Source organism: Diachasma alloeum, unplaced genomic scaffold (genome assembly GCF_001412515.2).
Source record: "Diachasma alloeum isolate Michigan unplaced genomic scaffold, Dall2.0 Dall_scaffold_00288, whole genome shotgun sequence".
Classification (NCBI taxonomy): Eukaryota; Metazoa; Arthropoda; class Insecta; order Hymenoptera; family Braconidae; genus Diachasma; species Diachasma alloeum.
In genome coordinates, this window is record NW_021680427.1 from 236,029 (window position 1) to 256,020 (window position 19,992).

At 34.8% G+C, this 19,992-nt stretch overlaps 2 protein-coding genes across 3 annotated transcripts in view; one reads left to right on the top strand and one right to left on the bottom strand.

Annotated features, from left to right (window-relative positions):
* Positions 1 to 19,992, top strand: part of LOC107038785 (protein BCL9 homolog) — a 38,737-nt gene that overhangs the window by 15,764 nt on the left and 2,981 nt on the right. The window contains exons 4-5 of one of the 2 annotated variants that reach the window (XM_015258051.2): positions 133 to 2,657; positions 5,264 to 5,886. In XM_015258051.2, coding sequence (XP_015113537.1) covers positions 133 to 2,657; positions 5,264 to 5,306 — 2,568 coding nt within the window. In that variant the 3' untranslated portion in view covers positions 5,307 to 5,886. Of the gene's footprint in view, positions 1 to 132; positions 2,658 to 5,263; positions 5,887 to 18,533; positions 18,810 to 19,992 lie in introns of those variants that run through there. The other variant, XM_015258050.2, reaches the window with a different exon arrangement.
* On the bottom strand, positions 5,890 to 18,835 carry LOC107038787 (zinc finger Ran-binding domain-containing protein 2). Its single transcript, XM_015258055.2, has 7 exons — positions 18,360 to 18,835; positions 14,861 to 15,107; positions 11,565 to 11,617; positions 11,378 to 11,459; positions 10,670 to 11,009; positions 9,580 to 9,737; positions 5,890 to 7,229 (listed from the first exon to the last, which is right to left on the bottom strand). Exons 2-7 carry the CDS (start codon positions 14,932 to 14,934, stop codon positions 7,226 to 7,228), a joined length of 711 nt encoding a protein of 236 aa, XP_015113541.1. The 5' UTR covers positions 14,935 to 15,107; positions 18,360 to 18,835; the 3' UTR covers positions 5,890 to 7,225.

Here is a 19,992-nt window from a genome sequence, read left to right on the forward strand (position 1 = left end):
CCCCCCCCCCACCCCCCAAAAAAAGTGTCACGTGATTAATGGACGCCCCCTCACCTTGTACATACAATTCATCATACATAACTATCATCGTCACCACCATATATAACTCCGAAAAATCTTCTCGAATTGCAGGTCGGCGTAGGCAGCCCGGGTTCCCTCCGGGGTTCAGGCATGGTGGGTGGTGTGCCCCGGAGTCAAGGACCCCCACCCCCATACCACCAAACAGCGCGTTCCGCGAGTGTCCCCATAGCGATTCCCAGTCCGAACCCATCCTCCCCCAACAACCCCACCTCGAACCTCTCCCTCCCCTCGCCACGTGCCAGTTCAGCCCTGAACTCTCCAGCCGACTGCAACCGCCAGTTCCAGCTGAATCCCCCCCGAGCAGGCCACCTGCCCGGCCAGAGTCCGACTAGTCAGGACTCCCCAACCCCCGTCAGCCAGCCATCCTCCTCAGTCCCCCCCTCCCGACTGAACCACAGTAATCCAGGAACTCCAGTCTCCCACTCGCATTTATCCTCCCTCAGTCCCAGCAACACAACCCCCCAGAAGGATCCCCAACTGGACTTCCCCCCGAATCCTCCCTCCAACGTCGAGGGAATGTTCTGTCGAACCCTCCAGAATCTCGCACAACAGAAGCAACAGCAGCAGCAGCAGCAACAGCACAACGCCCCAGGCGTCAAAGAGGCGAACCTGATGCCAGTCCCAAGTCCCCAGCAGATCCAGTACATGAACACCTTCGACGGCCAGGAGCTGACGATTCAAAAGCAACCGAACACTAGTCTAAAGGACAACAGTCTCCAAACAAACAACAATACGACGAATAATCAAGACTTGTCAAGTCGAATGCTTCCAGCCCCCCTAGACAACAACAATCAATTTCCAGGTAGAACAGAGGGCTCGAGTCCCACGATAGACAGTATGAACCGAGGCTTCGGTGGCTCCCTCCACAGCCCCCACACCCCCCACACACCCCACACCCCAGGCGGTGCCCCCCAAACACCTGTCGACAACAAACAGAACAACAACAACAACAACAATAACAACAACAACAACAACAAGACATCAGCGAGTGCACAGAGCAGTCCAGTTCCAATGAACCCAAGCCTGGGTGACAGTATGGGACCACCGAGGACAATTCCAGCCTCACCGAGCACAAAGCAAGAGACGTCATCGCCATCTTCCAAGGACATAAGTCAGCCACAGCAGCAGCCCCAGCAGGTGTCCCAGCAGTCGCAGATCCAGTCACAAATGCAGTCGCAAATGCCACCGCAGCAGTCACAGGCCCCCCAGAATCCCCAGCAATCTCAGCTGAATCAGCAGCAGAGTAATCAGAGCAATAGTGGAGTCCAAATGGGCCAGATGAACGCCTTCCCCTGCAGCAGACCTCCAGTCAACGTCAGTCAACCAGACAATGTTCCCCTCAATCCCAACAACATTGGGGGCAGGATGGGGGGCATGGGGGGCATGAACACCAACCACTTCGATCCAATAACATCATTGGCACAGATGAGCCAGCAGCTGACGAATACTGCAGCTAGCAATGCCCTGGGGAACGATGGGCCCATGCATGGGGGCAATATGATGCCCTTTGGGGGTCCCCATGGGATGCACATGATGCAGATGGGGGGCGAGTTGAATGGCTGTCATCTGGGGCCTGTCAACGAGGCCAGCGATGTTGGGATGTGCATGGGAATGCCTGGGGGGCCACCCACAAGCTACAGCCCCACGACGTCGCACACTGGAAGCCCCACTATTGGGCCTAATAAGATATCTCATGGGATGATGGGGCATGGCATGATGCCAGGGCACAGTGTTCCTGGGGGGTATCCGGGGAATGAACACGTTCCTCCACCGAGATTGATGGGGCACAATGTCGGGCCAAGCCCCTATAATGGGGCTAATATACAGGTGAAACCCAGTGCACCCAACACTATTCAGTACTTACCAGCGAGGCCCAATGTTGGGCATCCACCGAGGGGCCCTTCCAATTTGGATTTGAATTTTCTGCAGAGATTTACAAATCCACCGATGCAGAATATGGAGAGTAAAATGTCTTCGCCGTCGGTTAATTTACCGTATTTTCCGAATGGATGTATGCCTAATAGCATGGGGGGCCCACATTCTGGAATGAATATGGGCCCTGGTGGGCTTCCGGGAATGGGGGGAGGACCTCCCAGGATGGATGGGCAGATTAGTAATCCTCATGGGGGCATGAGGCCTGCTCTGGGGAGCATGAGGCCGCAGCCTAATATCATGAGGATGCAGCATATGGTCGGGGGTGGGGTCTTTCCGGGGAGTCCCATGGATCCTGATAAAGTCTTCCCTCCTGATATGGCACAGCAAGTTGGTAATCAGCAGAATCCGGGGATGTATGTACCGGGGAGCAAGGGGAGTCCTATGGGACTTGGACCACCACCTGATACCACACAACCGTTGCCACCCAGCATGGGTGGGGGGAGCAGTAATTTTAAGAATAGCCCCTTTGCCGGGGGGCCTAGTATGGCTGATCCCAATTATGCACAACAGTTTCATAATTTTCAACAACAACTTTATGCCACGGGGTCGAGGGCCGCTGGCCCACCACAACCACCTCCACCACATCCCAATATTCATCCAACTGGTAATTCTCATTCGCATCAGCAGTTCTTCATGCCCAAGTAAGATAATTCATAATGCGGGGATACTGTTTTTTGGGGGGATCTTTCGGGGGGGAAGTGTTGGATGTTGAAGTGCTTTGGGAATGGATATTCACAAATGTTTATGTCGAGAAGGGTTTTTCAAATTTTTTTTCACGTTGAAATGAGGATTTTTCGATTATTGAGTCAACTTTTTTTTGGATTCGAGAACGAATCTTTTCGAGGGAGAAACATTTTTTTTTTTTTTGAGAATTGATATTTATTATGCAAAAATATTCTCAGTTGCGGGATATTTTATTTGAGCGTCAAAAAATTTTTCCTGAATTAAATTAATTTCAAAATTTCAAGGGAAAAATACTGAAATTTTTTGTGGGAAATGACTTTATTTCTGAAATATTCAATGAAATTCGAATTTTCATGTTCAGATGACAATGGAAATTATTGGAGATTGTGGGAGTGTAGTTTTGAGTCTTCGATCCGTTGAAAATTCAATTAAATTCATCTTCAATTCCAAAAATGAGTTTTCGAATGCCACTGAAAGATCAGTGATTTTCTGGAATGAAGAAATATATTTTGCTGATTTTCATCCTGAATTCAATTCAAATTCGCAACATTGGAAATTCAAATGCAGCTATGACTTGGATTCTAATAAATTTCCAAATATGTAGTAAGCAAAAATTTTTTAATTATTGAGTCAACATTTTTTCTTTTCTTCATTCGAAAAGATGTACTCTTGGCTAGGAAATGAGTGTTTTCAATTCAGAAATGTTAAGAGTCAAGAAACATTTAATTTTTATCCTAATGAATGAAGAATAGACACTAGATTCAATGCAGGGCGTTGTTGGAAAATTATTTTCAAAATTTCAAGCGAAAAATTCTGAAATTTTTTCTGACAAATGCATTTATTTCTGAAATTTTCAATTCCAATTTTCAAGTTCCGATGACAATGAAAACTATTGGAGATTGTGGAAATGCAATTTTGAATCTTTACAACTCAATATTTCTATTTTAAGAATAATTTTCCTAAATGAAGAATAGACACTCTCGATTCAGTGCAGTGCACTGTTGGGAAATTATTGGAAATCAATCCATTGACAATTCAATTAAATGTGACGTTCAATTTCAACAATGAGTTTTAGAATTCAAGCTACCACTGAAATATCAGTGATCATCTAACATGAAGAAATTAATTTTGCTGGATTTTCAAAGTAAATGCGAATTTCCACGCACATTTTCATCTTGAATTGAATTCAAATTCTCAAAATTCTGAGTTCAAACGCAGCTGTCTTAAATTTCAATGAATTTCTAAATATAGTAAAATGTCACTTGAAATATTTTGCCTCGTTGAAACGAGAATTTTTCAATTATTAAGTCGAAAGTTTTTTTTTTTCTTCATAAAAAGAAGAAGTACTCTTGATTGAAGAATTTTTCCAATTGACAAATGAAGATTTTTTTTAAAGAATTGATATTCTTTCTGTGAAAATATTCTCAATTGAAGGATATTTCATTTTTGTATCGAAAATTTTTATCCTGATTGAGGAATAGACACTTTTTATTTAATATAGTTTAGAGTCAGAAAATCATTTCCGAAATTTCAATTGAAAAATGCTGAAATTTTTTCTGAAAAATCAGTAGCGAAGCGGGAAAACAGTTCAAGTCAATTTGGCTCTCATCTGAGTTTTCGGGGATTATCTCCGAATCTAAGGGAGATAATGAGATTTTCGTAATGACCTTTTTTATAGAGCGACGTAAGGGCTACACAGAAGGTTATAACAAAAATTCTGCTATCTCCCTTAGATTCCGAGTTACTCATTGAAAACTGAGCAATAGTTAATATCGACCTAAACCGTAAATCGACGCAAACCTAAATATTCAATGGAATTGTAATTTTCATAAACATGACAATGAAAAGTATTGAAAATTGTGAAAATGCAATTGAATGTGATGTTCAATTTTCCCAATGAATTTAATAATTCAAGCTGTCATTGAAATACAAATTAAGAACCTCATTTAGTTTAATTTTCACGATAAATGCGACAATTAAACTAAATTCACGTTCTGTCCACGTTTTGATCTTGAATTGAATTCCAATTCTCGAAATTGCGTTCAAACACAACTATTACTTGAATTTCAAAGAATGTCCAACAGAGTCGTATTTTTTGATTGAAGAATATTTCTTTCTCGTTAAGAGATATTCTTCAAAAAACAATTTCATGATATTCAACACTTAAATCAGTTGTTCTCAAGATAATGGCAAATTCAACAGAGACACTTCACTCCCGAATTTATCACATCTTTTCTACTATGATTATTTTTCTTGTAAAATTTTTATGAGATACAAGAACAATTTGTAAAATTCTGTCGTCCATCAATGTCTTTGTTTCGTATTTTTCGAAATTCCAATTGCAGAAACAATGTTCCGTGCAATATATAACTTTGTATGAAATTAAATGAAATGAGATAATTACGAGAAAAAAAAGTAATGAATTAGCCGAAATTTTTGCCGGTGCGATGAGTGTAAATTATTGATTGACAAAATGAAAAAAGAAAATAAGGAACGAAAGAATGATGTAAATATTTGTGTAAAATCAGGTTGTTTTTAATTCCTTTCATTCTCCTCTTTGTAGTACAACTCAAACTCCCTATTGGGCCAGGAATAGTCGTATGTGAGAGGGGTGTTGTTGCAAAATGAAAAAACTGAGGGAAAACCGATTATTGGAAATTATTTTACGGAATGTTTATTCATTTATTGTTACGAGTGTACCGTTCCATGTGAAAGACTCCAGCGTAGTTGATGCAAAAGGAAATTTTCGAGACAATTGTCTTGGTGCAGAATGCGGCCTCAACTGTCCACCAAAACAAGATAAAAATATGTTCACGGTAATTTATTCTTCCGTTGTCACAATTACGAAAAAAAAAACTGACAAAATACTTTAAAAAATGACGCAGTCACAAAAGCTCAAATTCATATTTGTACATATATTCGAGTATACTTATAAGCATCCAATTGAGCATAACTTCTTAATTAATATCCCCATTCTCCCATTTTTTTCCTTCCTCAACAGAAAAAAAATGAAAAACAAATTTTAAAATAAAGAAGAACGAAGAGATGAGAAAAACGTAAATGAAAAAAAAAACGTTGTGACCAACTCTGTGCATAATCATGACTTCACTTAGCCCATTTAATAATCCTATAAGAAAAATTGAATAAAATAATTAATTATAGTAATAAAAATTAATTGAATAAGAACAATTATGTTGTTGATGAATGATTTTTATTATGAATGAAATAAAATAAAGATATTTACAAGAAAATTCAGTACGTGAAAACATATTTTTTTTACTTTTCTTTTTATGCAATACTTCGTAGGGCTTTCGAAATCACTTTTTGTTGCTCTTTTTCTTTTGTTAGAGGTATAGTCTACTGCAAAAAGTATATCTATATATCATTACAGTTTAGTATTGATCAATTTTCTACTCTTGAATTAGTTCAAGTGAAATGAGCAATGTTTTTTTAATCTCACGAAAGCGCACATAGATACATTTTCCTAATTATTCTGCGGTGTTTCACAGGTTTCAGAGGAGAAATCAGTGAATTGGTATGTAGAGAAAGGTGAGGTAAAATTGATCTTCTTACATCGATATCCTCTGACTCAGGAGTACGATTTCAGTAGCGAAACGTTCCAGTTGATTTAGCTGTTGTCTGAGTTGTGGAGGAATATCTCCGAATCTAAGGGAGATATCGAAATTTTTGTCATAACCTTTTTTGTAGCTCTCAATTCGCTCTACAAAAAATATTCCGATGCAAATTTTGCTACCTGCCTTAGACACCGAGATATTCATTGAAAAATAACCAATAGCCAAAATCTACTTGAACCATTTTACCTCTTCGCTACTGATTTCATCGAGTCAAAATTATTTGAAGGCCTGAGAAAAGACCTTTAGAGTGAACAAAATCGTTCAATTTCCCTCTGCGAATGTCGAGGAATTTCGGATTTAAAAAGGTCCATTTTACCCCCTTCACCCCAGTGTCAAGTTCGACATTTTTGTTAATTGTGCATTTACCTCGGAAACAAGTGGATTCAAGAGAAAATGCCAAAACACCTTTTTTGTGGAGAATTGAATTTCCTACAAAAAATGTTCAATGACTTTTCCCCCTAAAAGCACTCAGGATCGAGATAATTCAATATTAATAAAGATGCGAAAAATCGACTTGTTCAGCACATTTTTTTTTATTGATATTTTTCTGATTCTAAAGAAACGTGAACAATTATATTCCGAAAAATCAGATAATGAGTCAATAAAGCGTTGAGCCAATGAAGGAAGCGCAATAATTGTAATATTTTCTCTTCTCTCAAGTTTCTTCGAAATCTATAAATACTTCAACAGCTACATTCATTAGCCCAGATTGTAACGTTCACAATTTTATCGCGTATGTTTTCACTGTCTCGTCGAGTTCTAGGCATTTTCAAGTGTTTTTCAAATACTCGTAATTATCTAGATATAACTTTGGAAAGTAACTAAACGTGTTTGCGCAATTGTTGACTGTTGTCGAGCTTCCAAACTCATGGTTGTTCACAGAACGACTTTCACCTGAAATCATTCAATCACGTTTAGAGATTAATAAAATCGGTTGAGTCAGTGGTGAAATGTTTTCGTAGAAATCGTAAATCGTTGCAACTGCACTCGTTAGCTAAATTGAATTGCACCAATTCCGTTGGAGATGTAAGAAATCAAAAGGGAAGAACCAATTTTGGTAATGGATTTCGGATGCCCTGAATTTATTTCAATCCATTTAATTTATCGAATCGCACGAGAATGCATCGGGGTTGAGTGAATGTGATGGAGAGATTTTCATTTACATGAGACGGTTCTCGAGGGAAAGTCTTTTTTATTTATCTTTCAATAATTCAGTGGAGAAGTGAGAAAACGTCGTAGAAGATGAAAGAATTAATTTCTTAGGTGTTGTTTAATAGCGAGTTATCTCGATAACTATTGACTTCAGGAAAACATTTTATGAAACATTTTTATTGCTTATTTAATTCTCAGGGAAAAATGGGTTTTCACGTTTTCGCCTAAAATTATTTCAGTAGCGAAGTGGTAAAAGAAGATAAGTCAGTTTTGACTATTGACCAGTTTTCGATCAATATCTCGAAATGTAAGGGAGATAGTACAATTTTTGTTATAACCTTTTTTGTGGAGCCGATTGAGTGCTACAACAAATGTAATTACGAAAATTTCGCTATCTCCCTTAGCTTTGGAATTATTCCTCAAAAACTCAACTAGGAGATAAGTCGACTTATCTCCGTTTACCACTTCACTACTGATTTGTATTCGAGATCTTTTACAGTTTGATACAGACCACACTACAGATTCAACAATTTTCAATCATTAAATTTGTCAATTAAATTGCGTGAAAAAAATTTAAAGAAAATCATGAGAAATCAGCGTCATTCAAATTACATTTTGCACAGAATCATTATTTTTTTAAACATTTGCAGTTCATAAATACATAATTGAATTTGTTTAAACTTTCGGAAACCTTTTGGGCATAAAATCGATTTCTGGTAAATTCTGAATATGAATAAATTTGTTACGACTCTAAACAAATGATTTTCATGGTGAAAATTGATTGTTTATAAAGTATTTATGGAACATGCTCGTGATTTTCAAAAATTACATTTTTTTTTCATTATTTCATGAATCTTTCTCCAAAAGTAAACTTTCTAATTTTTTTCAGATTTTTAAAATGTTTTCTAGCGGTTCAATATCGAAATTCAAATTCAGATCTTCAAAGTCTCTCTCTATATTATATAAATCCAAATCGACTTCTGGTGATAAAAATTTGGTACTCGAAATTAAGACTCAGAAATTAAGGGTCATGAGGGTCAAATCAAGGGTCACGAGGATAAAAAATAAGGGTCATGAAGGTCAAAATAAGGGCTACAAGGGTCAGATTAAAGGGCCACAAGCGTCAGAATAAGGGTCAAGAGGGCAGAATAAGAGTCCATATAAGGGTCACAAGGGTCAGACAAGGTCCCAAATAAGGGATATGGGGGTCAAAACCAAGGGTCAAAATAAGGGTCACGAGGGTTATAATGAAGGTCAGATTAAGTGTTCAAATGAGGGTCTCAAACCAAGGGTCACAAGGGTCAAAATAGGAGTCTCAATATCTCTCTATATTTATGAGTAAAAAATCCAAATTGGCTTTTGATGATGAAAATTTGGTGCTCGAAATTAAGACTCCAAAATAAAGGGTGAAAATGAGGGTCACGAGGGTCAAAATAAAGATCATGGGGATCATATGGGGGTTGGCGAGCGGAGCAAGCAGGAGTGTAGCCCCCTAGTAAATAATAAAATCATTGTAAAATGTCCAGAAACTTCAAATAAGGCTCAAATAAAACCTCTGATGTCCGACTAGAAAATTGGAAAAGCCTTTCACTGGAGAAAAAATAGCCAAAGTACTAGCATATCCTTAAAAAATTCCAATGACATTACTCTCTGAAATTAGCAGATATCAGAAGTTCTTTTTGTAGTCCATATTATTCCCAAAGAATATCCTCTGACAGTCTCATCCTTTCAAAGATATTTCCAAAGTGAATTGCTCATCTAAATTCGATAAATTTCCTCCATAAAGTACCCCTCATCGACTGAATTGAACTGAAGTTTCAATCAATACGGGTTGTCGCCAATTTTCTTTTATAGGTTTTTCTTCTATAATAGTACTCCAAGGAAAAAAATAACGATTGGCATCTCATGGAGATAAATACAGCGCTTACACGTAAAAACTGCTGCGCTACTTTTATACCGGGAATAGCATCCCGGGATGCTATTCTCAGCACAATTGCCCTATTGATTTTCCGATATGAAAGTGCGATAGTCATAACTACCATTACACGTGTAACAATGAGATGATAGCCCTTTTGTGGGTATGGAAGAGTACCTTTTTTTCTCAGGTACATAATCGTCCCATTCACTGAGGTCGTATTTTGATAAATCTCCATCACCATCATCCTCGTCGTCCTCCTCGTCGTCTCCTGCTTCTTCCTCCTCGTCTTCATCATCTCGGTTGACCTCCTCCGAATCTTCATTACGATCAAACTAAAAATCAAATGAAAAATTTTCAACGGAACGAATTATTTAAAACATGCAACGAAAAAATTTTTTTATTCTCAATTACAATCTATAAAAGAAGAATGAAAGACAAATATTCTGTGTAAAGTAATAAAAAATTGACAATACTGATTAACAATAAAAATGTCATCGTTTGAAGGATTATTAAATCAATTTAATCAACACGAACATGAAAATAAAATACTGAAATTCTCTCAAAACTGAATTAAAAAAATTAAATTAAATATTCATATTCAGCTTCAACCATTTTCAATCATCAAATTTGTCAATTATATTCCGTGTGAAAAATTTTAAAACAAATCATGAACATTCAGCGTAACATCCACTGTTGGTTTCGCGCGTTCGCGAATTAACATTCTTAAACATTCTTTGTTTATAAATTATTCATATTGAAATTCTTTCAAAACTGACTTTAAAAAATTAAATTAAATATTCATATTCAAATTCAACCATTTTCAATCATCAAATTTGTCAATTATATTCCGTGTGAAAAATTTTAAAACAAATCATGAACATTCAGCGTAACATCCACTGTTGATTTCGCGTGTTCGCGAATTAACATTCTTTAATATTCTTTGTTTATAAATTAATCATAGAAAATGGTCGTAAGTTTAGAAAGTTGTAATTTTTTAATTATTTCATCAATCTTCTTCTAACAGTAAACTTTCGAATTTTCTTTTAGATTTTTAAAATGTTTTCTACAAAGTTTAAATAACAAAATTATTAGAAAGCTCGGATGTTCGACTACAAAAGTAGAAAAGCATTTCATTGGAGAAAAAAAAAAGTCAAAGAACTTGGATATTCTGAACTGCAATTATGGAATTGAGTTAGATTCAATTGCATAATTGCTTGCAATCACTCCTTGATAATTTAAAAAATGAATAAAAAAGAGTACATACGTGATTTTTAGGATCACCATGCACCACAGGATCCTCAGTCCCCCCGAACTTGTCCTCAGAACTTATTTTCCGAGGTGGACTACTGTACTTTGAGGACTCCTTGGAATCATCATCTGACCTATCCATTTTTCGTTTCTTCTTTCGCCTGCCAAATTCGTCGTACTCGTCATCATCATCGTCCCTCCGTTCCTTGTACTCCACAACCCCTCGATCATTGTATCCCCCACCATACCCAGTTCTTTCCTCTACTTCACCAAACTTCGGTGCATTACACATGTTACACTGTTGTCGTCGTGCCCAATTGACGTTCCCACATTTACTGCATTGCCAGTCGTCAGCACTAGAATTCAAAAGGAACAAAAATCATCAATAATAAGAGAAGAACAAATCCTAGATGGAAAAATTGAATTATACTGAGAGAAAATGTAATTCTGGCAATCAAATGAGTAAAACGATTCAACTCAATTTTGACCATTGGTCCGTTTGCAATAAATATCTCGGAATCTAAGGCAGATAGCAATTTTTTTGTTATAACCATTTCTGTGGAGTGAATTGAGAGCTATAAAAACTGTTATAACAAAAATTTTGCTATCTACCTTAGATTTCAAGATATTCAAGATAAGAAGTTTAACTTTAAACCATTTTGCCACTTCGTTACTAAATTATTCTCGAGGGATAGATGGATGAAAATAATCAGGATTTCAATACCTGAATAAACCTCTGCTTTTTTCAGCAGCTACCTTCCCTATCTCTTGTCCCAATTTTTTCTTCTTCGATGACTCGCCCCTGTCTACATCAAAATTCATATTCAAAAGAATTTAATTATTCATTCTGGTGATTCCAAATAAAGATATGGATTTGAGAACAGATTTTCGTGGTGAGTTATTCTAGGTACCTTTTCCGCATCGATTGCACGAGCTTCGTCGGGCAAAATTGATATTCGCGCATCTGGAAAATCAAGAGAATTATCAAAACTAGGTAAAGTGGGTTTTTACGCATTTCTAGTGTACATTTTTTCATGAATAATTTGGGTCAAACTAGATTAGATCGCGCGCTCTGGGCGGGTATGTCCTACTCCGTGGAGTTTAATGTATGTCAATTGTAGTGAATAGTATTGTATAAGATTTCGGAAGTTAAGGCCCGGGTGTACTATCTTTCGAACGTTATCTCGATGTTTTTTTTCATCTTTCGTCATCTGAAATTGTCAATTGAGTCCTGCATCATATAGAAGTTTTGAAAAATTATGAATGAATAATAAAAAAAAAGTAGAAGAAATTGTTAATTTTTTCAAAGAGCATTTTTAATTTATATATAAAAATAAGTTGAATAACAGGAAATTGAAAAATTTATCTGATTTAGGGTGACAAATGGCGGCCTGTCACCCAATATCATGCAGGGGGAAGACTGATTTCGTAAATCTTTTCCCCACACTGCACAGAGACATTTATTACGGAAAAGACTCTTTGAAAAAAGTTGTAATATTTTGGAGAATTTTTTAATCACACTTTTATCACATAAAAATGGCAGATGACTACATGAGGAGTTAGTGTTTTGTTATCCACCATGGAAAATGACAGCTAATAGATAATTTGCCACAGCGAATCAGATATTTGTAATTTCCACTTTTTTCAACTCATTCTGAATCTCAATTAAAAACGCTCTTTGAAAAAGTTCAGAATTTTTTCTATTTTTTTTTATCATTTTATCATAATTTTTGGGAATTTCTACATGATGTGCCACTCAATTGACAATTTGGATTACGAAAGATAAAAAAAAGTCCAGATAACATTCGAAAGATAGTACACCCGGGCCTTAATATCAAGTTTTTCGGAAAAGTTTCAGGAATGTATTGTATTTTGTTTATATATAATACATGCAGTGTAACGTTTTTTGAAGCCAATCTGTTCGACGCATTGCGTCATTAGATTTATTATAAATGATGACAGCATACATTGAAGATGTTACGATATTATATTATACAATATATAATAGACTACTATATTATTATAAAACATAATGTGCATGATAAAAAAAATTAAATGATAAACTGATAATAATGAAAACATACATTAAGTATATGATATTGTGCCATATTACATATACCATTATGTATACATAATGTATTATATTATATAATTATTGTATTATATTATTGTATTGTATTATATTATTGTATTGTATTATATAATATAATTTATGTATAATATAATACATTGTATAATGTATTATAATATAGTATAGTATAGAATATAACATAACATACTACTATCGTAATATCTTTAACGTATGCTATCATCATTTATAAAAAATCTAATGACACAATACGCCGAATTGATTGGCTTCAAAAAACGTTACACTGGATTTTTTACTAAAGGATCAAATGCTTCAGAATGAGAATTCCCTCCATCAATCTCAAGTTATTGATTATCAAATACAGTTTATTTCCCCACGCTCTCCCTCATTTTGCAATTGAGTAGTGAATTGCATGGTGATGAGTTTTTAATAGGGAAAGATGAGGTAAAGTGGATGTCCTTAAAGTAGAATATCCAAACACCACGTAAGTTAATTACTCATCATTGATAATCTCTCTATATCATAAAAATCTAAATTGACTTCTGGTGATAACAATTTGGTACTCAAAATTAAGGGTCCAAAAGTAAAGGTCAAAATAAGGGTCATAAGTGTTTTCAGGACAGTGCCACTGAACGCAATTTAAAGGGGAAAAAAATTATGAAATTTCAAATTTCACTAACAGTTCAAGAAAATTCCAAAATTTTAAGAAGCATGAAGACGGGAGTTCTTCAATTTATGGGAATATTCAATAAAAACATTAATATTTAGTGCTGAATTACCCTGAGTTTTCAAATAATTGAAAATTCAAGAATATGTTTATCGTAATTTTTCGGTTTTTTTAATTAATTTTCCGGAAATAATTGAACTGAAAAAAATTTGAATTGAATAAAAATGTGAATTGAAAAAAATTCACAGTTGTCATGAATTTTCCCCAAAATTCTAAATTTTTAATGACGAAATTGCTCGACATTTCAATGGAACTTGAATGTGATAAAAATTTCCGAAGTGCACTTTCTGTAATTTTCTCGGCTGACAGCAGACCATATAAAACTAACTTTTCCAACGTTAAAAAAAAATTAATCGCAATAGCCTCGGCAGAAATGAATAAACTAATTTATCCGTATACACGGGCTTTTATGAAATTCATGTTCAAATTGATCATTAACCTACTAGAAGACTCTAAAAATAGAAATAAAAATAGAAGGTAATGTGTAAACTCATACTGAATTCAATGGCCAGAGAAAAATCTGGGGTATCCGGCAAAACGAGGAAATATTTGAATAATCCCACATAAATGCATCTTAGCGCATGCATTTGGTGCATTTTGTCTGTTTCATTTTTAAATAATGAAGATGGGTTAGTGGATTGAAATTTGCATCGAAGTGACGAGAATATCTTCATCTCTCAGTTGAAAAAAAAATCTATTTTTTTAAGTACTTGCGATTTTGGATAAACATCCTTAAATTTCATTCTACCATTTCAGATACTTGAAAGTGATTAAAATTGTCGAATTTTTAATTTCTTCCGTGTCCCCCGATTTTTCGTTTATCCGAGGTACCCCTTCCCTTCTTGCACTGTCAATTAAAGTAGCTCTACCCTTCGGCCGGGCTACGCTGCACTTTTGGATATTTTCAGTTTTCGGATTTCTCAACTAAATTTCATGGGAAAAATTTGAAAAAATTCATATCCAGTCAATTTTATCTAAATTAAATTTCTCAAAATATTAATATTTTTTCAAACATGTCCTCCTTATAAATGAATAATAGAACTTGTTTGCAAAACGGTGCATCATTTTTTACAAGGTGCCAAAAAAATTATTGATTTTTTTACAACTAATGAAAAAAAAATTCAGATTTTAATCTTTGATTACAATGGAAATGTTGATTTTCGCATAAGACACCGGGTTAAATCCTGGTTTTTGAAAATTTCCTTTAGAAAAACCAAAACGATAATTAAATTGAGAAAAAAATTTAGATTCCGAATCTAATCGAATTTCTGGAAGTTTTTTGCAGTTTTCTTTACTTTAAATTTCCAGATGTTTAAAAAAGAGTTGGAGTGTGGGGGAAATCACTGAATCGTGTACGACTCTCGAGATTTAATAATAAAATAAATACATACTGGGAATCTGGACAGACCCAATCGCCATCGTTGATCCGTTGATGGTTGTCCTCTTCAACTTTGCTGCCATCCATCTTTCAACACTTATTTCTACCTCGGGATATTCCTTGGTTTACCCAGTAATATTAAATAATTTAAAATCGTGGAATCAATCACACTTTCATTGCTCTACACAGAGCAGTATTCATTAGAAAATTCCCTCCAATTGATAATAGTCGTCGAGTTCATCGAAAGTTACTTCGGCTCTCTAAAATCAAAAGAAAAATGGAATGAAGAAATAATTATTAGGAGGGAAATAATTGTCTTGCAATTGTCTTTGCCCGCTGGCCTACGCACACCAATATAAAACTGCGAAAAGTGGGGTACCGTGAGACGAAGCAAAGGGATTCATCAAATCGCCAGACAAATGCATCGGGTTTGCTTGAATTCGGTAAAGTTTTTTGGATTTTGATTTACATCTGATAGTTTACAAATGGAAAGACTTTTATATGCATCTGCCAATAATTCAGTCGTGAAGATGTGAAACGTCGTAGAAGAGAAAAAGGAAGAGGAATAGAAAGAGTAATTGATACGAACGAAAAAATTATCGTGCAATTTAACTGATCTGCAAAAATTTTATGGCGAACTATACAACAGATTTTTTACAACTTCGGTAATTAATTTTGAATGGCTGGAATTTTAATCCATCTAATTCACCAAATCGCATGAGAATATATCGGTTTTGATTGAATTCAATGAATGATTTTCATTTACACCTGACGGTTTCCAAGTGAAAAGTCTGCTTTATTTATCTACCAATGATTCTAGAGAAGAGGTGAAACTTCATAGAAGAGAAAAAGGAAGAGAAATAGAAAGAGTAATTAATACGAAGGAAATAATTGTCATACAATTGAACTAATCTACAAAAATTTTGCGCCAAAATTTTAGAACAGATTCTTCGCAACTTTGGTAATTAATTCGGAATGGTCCGAACCAGTTCATTTAATTAATCAAGTCGCGTGAGAAGGTATCGGGTTTTAATTAATTTAATAATTGATTTTCATTTACACTTGACAGTTTCCAAGTGAAAAGTCTTTTTTATTCATCTGTAAATAATTGAGTAGAGAATTAGTGAAACGTCACAGAAGAAAAATGGAAAGAGAAAAAGAGAGTAATTATAGAAAAAAACATAGTAACCAAAATTCTGTCGTGAATTGGTAAACTAGGATAAGTACTTTTTTTCGAAAAAAAATTTTTTTTGCTAAATCGCTTTCACAAATTGTTGGGAAGCGATTTAACAAAAAAAGGTAATTTCGAAAAAAATGCACTAATCCAAGTGTACCAATTTGCCATAAAATTGTAGAACAGTTTCTTCACAATTTTGGTAATTACTTCCAAATCCTTCAAATTCCAGTCCATTTAATTTATCAAATCGCATGAGAATGTATCGGATTAGATTGAATTTGATGAATAGATTTTCATTTACATCCAATGGTTTTCAAGTGAAAAGTCGTTTTAATTTATCTGCAAATGATTCAGTAGAAAATTGGTGAAAGGTTGTAGAAGAGAAAAAGAAAACAAAGAATAATTAATACGAGAAAAAAAACTATCGTACAATAAAATTCACAATTCGTCACAATTTTGGTGATGAATTCCAAATACCCTAGATTCCAGTTCATTGGATTTATCGAGTTGCATGAGATTGCATCGGATTTGATGGAAAATGATGAATAGATTTTCCTTTAGAAAGTGAAGTTGATTTTGAGGCGAAAGCCTCAACACTAAAATATTTTCATTTGCATCAGATGGTTTTCAAGCCTTTTTTATTCATCTGCAAACACTTCAGCAGAGAAGTGTTTAAACATCACAGAAAAGAAAAAATAAAGGGAAAATAAAAAGTGATTAATACAAAAAAATGGTGCAATAACCGATCTACAAAAATTTTATGCCAAAATTGCAGAACAGATTCTTCACAATTCTCTTAATCACTTCAAAATTCCCCAAATTGATTTCCGTTCATTGAATTCATCAAATCGCATGAGAATGCGTCGGATTTGATAGAATATGATGAACAGACTTTCATTTCCACCAGATGGTTTTCAAGTGGAAAGTTTTTTTTATTCCTCTGCAACTAATTCAGTAGACAATTGGTGAAACGTCACAGAATAGAAAAAGAAAGTGAAAGAAACAACTCATTAATACGAAAAAATTAATTGTGTAATTCAACTGATTAACCAAAATTGTAGAACAGATTATTCACAATTCAGATTCGATTCTATTAACCAATGTCGTAAACTAATTTCCTTTCCTTATTTATCAAATCGCTTGGAAATACATGGGATTTGATTGAATATGATGAATAAGTTTTTATTTACACCAAATGGTTTTCAACTGGAAAGTCGTTTTTATTCATCTCCAAACACTTCAGTAGACAATTGGTGAAACATCATAGAAAAGAAAAAGTAATGAATACAAAAAAATGTGCAATTAGACTAGATCAGCAGATTTGCAGTCTAGGAAACTTTACGTTAAAATTATAGAACAGATTTTTCACAATTCAAATTCGATTCTGTTAATCAATTCAAAATACCCTCAATTAATTTCACTTCATTGAATTTATCAAATCGCCTGAAAATTATTTGATTGGATGTGATGAATCGATTTTCTTTTAGACCAGATGGTTTTCAACTGGAAAGTCTTTTTTACTCATCTCCAAATACTTCAGTAGACAATTAGTGAAATGTTCCAAAAGAGGAAAAGCAAACGAAAAATAGAAAAGTAATTACGAAAACAAATAAATGTCGTGCAATTAATCTAATTTTAAATGTTATGCCAAAATTATAGAACAGATTCTTCGCAAATCAGATTCGATTCTGTTAATCAATTCAAAATACCCTCAATTAATTTCACTTTATTGAATTTATCAAATCGCCTGAAAATCATTTGATTGGATATGATGAATCGATTTTCTTTTAGACCAGATGGTTTTCAAGTGGAAAATCTTTTCTATTCATCTGCAACCACTTCAGTAGACAATTGGTGAAACGTCACAGAAAAGAAAAAGGAAGGAAAAATACAAAAAGTGATTAATACAAGAAAAAATAATTGTGCAATTAACTGATCTACAAAAATTTTATTCCAAAATTACAGAACAGATTCTTCACAAATCAAATTCGATTCTGTTAACCAATTCAAAATGCCCTAAATTAATTTCCCTTCATTGAATTTACCAAATCTCCTGAAAATACATGAGATTTGATTGAATATGATGAATAGATTTTCATTTCCACCAGATGGTTTTCAACTGGAAAGTCTTTTTTACTCATCTCCAAACACTTCAGTAGACAATTAGTGAAATGTTCCAGAAGAGTAAAAGCAAACGACAAATAAAAAAGTAATCACAAAAATAAATAAATGTCGTGCAATTAATCTGATCTACGAAAATTTTATGCCAAAATTTCCGAGGAGATTCTCCGCAAAATACTCGAGATAAATCACCAAAAAAGTGGTATGTAGTTACCTTCATGTGCGTGACAACAATCCCTCCAGTAAAAAATGGAAATAATCCCGTTGATATGTGAGAAAAAGTCAATTCAATTCAATAATAACTCTTCAACACCGGTATGCAGGAGAGAATAATCCCTACCCTGCAGATGTCAGAGTGTTTTTACCATCCGCCATATTGAATTTATAGGGTAGTTTTTCGCTGCACATGTGAGTCCACCATTTCGTGGGGATTACCCTCAACGAATTCATCGACGACAGTAGTTTTGAGTTGTGGCTGGTTGTGGCTTGTGGGCCTCCGAGATCAGACGAGGGTTGGTGATCATTTTCTCATTTTAATCGAAGAAATGGCAGGACGAAGGGCCATTAAGACCATCGACTGGTCAGCAATTGTTGCACGACTTTCCGAAACAGAGAAACCACTTTTCGCTATTTTCAAGGCAAAGTCTGATAGCTTCCTTCAACGGTAAGTCCGGGGAAAATTATATTTCATATCGTTACATAATTTCTTCGCCAAATGTCGGTTTAATCGCTCACTCATGGGCCAATGTTAATCATTTAACAGTCGATTCTGTTGGTTATTAATTTTTTTCGTTTTGTTATTGAGGCAAGAGTCGGTCACTTCGATCAGGTGGAATGTGAGGGTGAATGGGTGAAGGTGGGTCTAACCTCAAACTCAGATTTCCACGGGTTTATGGAGCTCAAATTTTTTTAGTGGGTTGGGATTGATTAGAGATTAATTCGTATCTGCGTTTAGGAAGAAATCTATCAAATGTTTAACCACAAATTTTTTATTAAATGTCTGGAATCATGTGTCACTTTATTTTGCTGCTCTAAACTTTTTAAAATTGGCCATCTTTAAACGATAATTATAATTACTCGATAACAAAAAGTCAATTTTTCTAATTTTCTATTCACTTCAGGGCAGTTTCTCCAGATGTGAAATGAAAAATGATTCCTGTAAATCATGAAATTTTGGGCAGGGGATATTGAAGATTAAAGAGGGTCTCTTTGAACCCACTTTTCCCTTGATAGTAGCAGCATTATAATTACTATTAAATTATTGAGTAATCAATTGGTTAATTTCACTTTTAAATTTTAATTATTGAAGTAATCATCAATTTAAATAGCCAAATTTTTAATTATTCATTAATCAGTAATTAAGGTGACGATTATTTGAATAATCAGAAATCCCTTAAAGAAATTCAGTATTATCTACTACTTAATAGAAAATTTATAGTTTTATATTTTTAAATATTTAATTCATCATCAATTGGAAATTTAAGTTATCAATTATTTTACCATTTTCAAATTTCTATTAGTATATTTAAACCTCAGGCCTGGTTGCACCAGCTCTGGGTAACGAAAACGTCAGATAAGAAGAAAAGTAAATTTGGATGTTCGATGGATTATTTTACTCGGGAGAGTATCTCAAATTTATCCCAGGAACAAAAAATGAAATTTAATCCCAAGGTTAAATCAGTGTTAATTCAACTGGGGCTACAGGACAAATAAAAAATTATTTTTCGGGTCAAATATTGAAAAATTATGAACCCTACGATATAATTGACCCCAAGGATAAATTTTACTGTGGGGTTTATTTGGATAATAGGGCTTGGTGCAACCGGGTCTTAAGGGGTAACAGAAGG